We start from the raw sequence: 2,143 nt of genomic DNA, 5'->3' as shown, positions 1-2,143 counted from the left end.
AAAAAAAAACATAGACCCGGCTAGAACAAGCGGAGTGATACAAAATTGTGAAAGGGCGTTCCTGTAGCGATACCAGTACAATATCTCACGGGTCTCAACCAATCAGATTTGAGAACCAGAACGAACTGTTGTATAAAGCAATTTATTTGTTAAAGACCTCATTAAACTATAGAAACAAGTTCCTGGCACAGGATGAAAATAAAATGAAATGAAATGAAATAAAATAAAATATATCTAACAATTCCAACTTTTTTTCTCAGAATTCTGAGTTTACGTCTCGCAATTCTGACTTCTTGTAATTGCGAGAGAAAAAAAAAAATCTGAATTCTGAGATTAAAAAGTCAAAATTACCTTTTTTATTTTTTTAATCCTGTGGCAGAAACAAGCTTCCAAATGATACTGTGAGAATGTTCTTGTTTTGTTGAAAAAGGAAGGTAAGCAGGTAACAATTATTATTTTTTTGTTTTAAATTGCCAGTCAAGTTTAGTTTACATCATAACCTTGATCTGCTACTTGCAATTTCTAGTCATCTCAGGTGCTATCAGGGACAATCTCATTCTAAAGAGCATTTGATTGGACAAAAATTTGTATTTTAATGACAAATTTTCTCCAGGAAATGGACAACTGTACACTCTAAAAAATGCTGGGTTAAATACAACCCAGTGCTGGGTAAAATAGGGACAAACCCAGCAATTGGGTTGTTTTAACCCAGCGGTTGGGTTAAATGTTTATGGGTAGTAACCCAACCGCTGGGTCAAAACAACCCAATTGCTGGGTTTGTCCCTATTTTACCCAGCACTGGGTTGTATTTAACCCAGCATTTTTTAGAGTGTACAGTTTAAACATATTTAAAATCTATATTCTAAAATTTGCTAAATTTTTATTTATTTATTTGACTTTTAGGTGTACACTAGCATACAGATAATCTTATAAACATGATCTAAAAGCCACCATGGGCTCTTTAAAACCTATCCACAGTACTCCAGTAAGTATAAGTCATTCTTTAATGTTCTCCATTGGCCAGTAGAGGGACTGTTGTTGTGAATGAGCTGAAAGGTCATCCAGCTCTTGGCTCAGGAATTATTCTATCAATTAATTAGCGAACAAAAAGAACGGCACTCAAACTGTTTGAACATGTTCGCAGGTAAGCAGCTAACTTCTCGGTCACATGTCAACACGGGGACGGAGAGGCTAATGAAGCGCTAAATCAACAGGCCTTAAAAACAACAGAGGCTGTAATTTGATATTGCGCTGATTAAATGGACCTGTTTTACCCATCAATCATAATCTGGTTGTGTATTGAGAGTTTGAGACCTTTAATAATAGGAATGACATGAGCTAAATTGATAATTCATCTTTATAATAACAATAATAATCTTCGATGCGATTCTGTATGCAGAGTGTGCCTTGTGATCTGAAATAATTGTGCTGTGAAAATGGAAAATAAGATCATATGATCAGCATTCTTTCATATGTACTGCGGGGGGATATTTATAGTTATATGTGGGCTTTCTCAAATGCAGAGGGAGAAGTCACTATTCAGCTTTAATAATACATCACTTTATATGGCAACTCAGCTATTTAGGCTGAGTTACACAGCGTTGCCATAGCGCTGGGCTACTTTCAGACAGCTAATGACTTGTGGGAAAGGTGCCACAAAAACCGTATACAAACAACTTAATTAGATATTCTGTTCCCTCCTTGACGTCCATGAATATGATCCCGAATTTCATCTGCATCATTTTATCTTGCTGAATAAATCAAGAATGTCAGAAAGTCATTTATTTCATCTATTATCAGCATCGTACAAACTGATGAAGTAGTTTTGCTTGACATAAGTGCAACCGCAGTGAATAAAATGTACAGTAAATTAAGAGTGTTTGGCTGTATAAACCACCAGTGCCATATTCTGTGTTATTTTCAGACTCGTTCTGGTTGAATTAGTAAATACTGGTGGGAAATCCTCTTGGCATCTCATCAGTGCTGTTTGGAAGAGCTTTTTTGAAGTCGTTCTAACCTCGAGATGTAGGTCTCCTCATGAACTCGCAGTTTCTCTGTGAAGTCGGCCTGTTGAACACACAAGAATTTGTAGATCCATAAAAATGCCAAACTGATCCAATTGCAGTTAGATGAGTGAATCTCA

At 36.1% G+C, this 2,143-nt stretch overlaps 1 protein-coding gene across 1 annotated transcript in view; it reads right to left on the bottom strand.

Annotated features, from left to right (window-relative positions):
* Nucleotides 1-1,871: 1,871 nt before the first annotated feature.
* cabcoco1 (ciliary associated calcium binding coiled-coil 1) overlaps nucleotides 1,872-2,143 on the bottom strand; it is a 16,429-nt gene continuing 16,157 nt past the window's right edge. The window contains exon 8 of the mRNA XM_016287365.1: nucleotides 1,872-2,067. Coding sequence (XP_016142851.1) covers nucleotides 1,978-2,067 — 90 coding nt within the window. The 3' untranslated portion in view covers nucleotides 1,872-1,977. The remainder of the gene's footprint in view (nucleotides 2,068-2,143) is intronic.

The sequence above is a fragment of the Sinocyclocheilus grahami genome, unplaced genomic scaffold (genome assembly GCF_001515645.1).
Source record: "Sinocyclocheilus grahami isolate Dianchi unplaced genomic scaffold, SAMN03320097.WGS_v1.1 scaffold221.1, whole genome shotgun sequence".
In the NCBI taxonomy this organism is placed as follows: Eukaryota; Metazoa; Chordata; class Actinopteri; order Cypriniformes; family Cyprinidae; genus Sinocyclocheilus; species Sinocyclocheilus grahami.
This window is presented reverse-complemented; position numbering and strand designations above follow the sequence as displayed.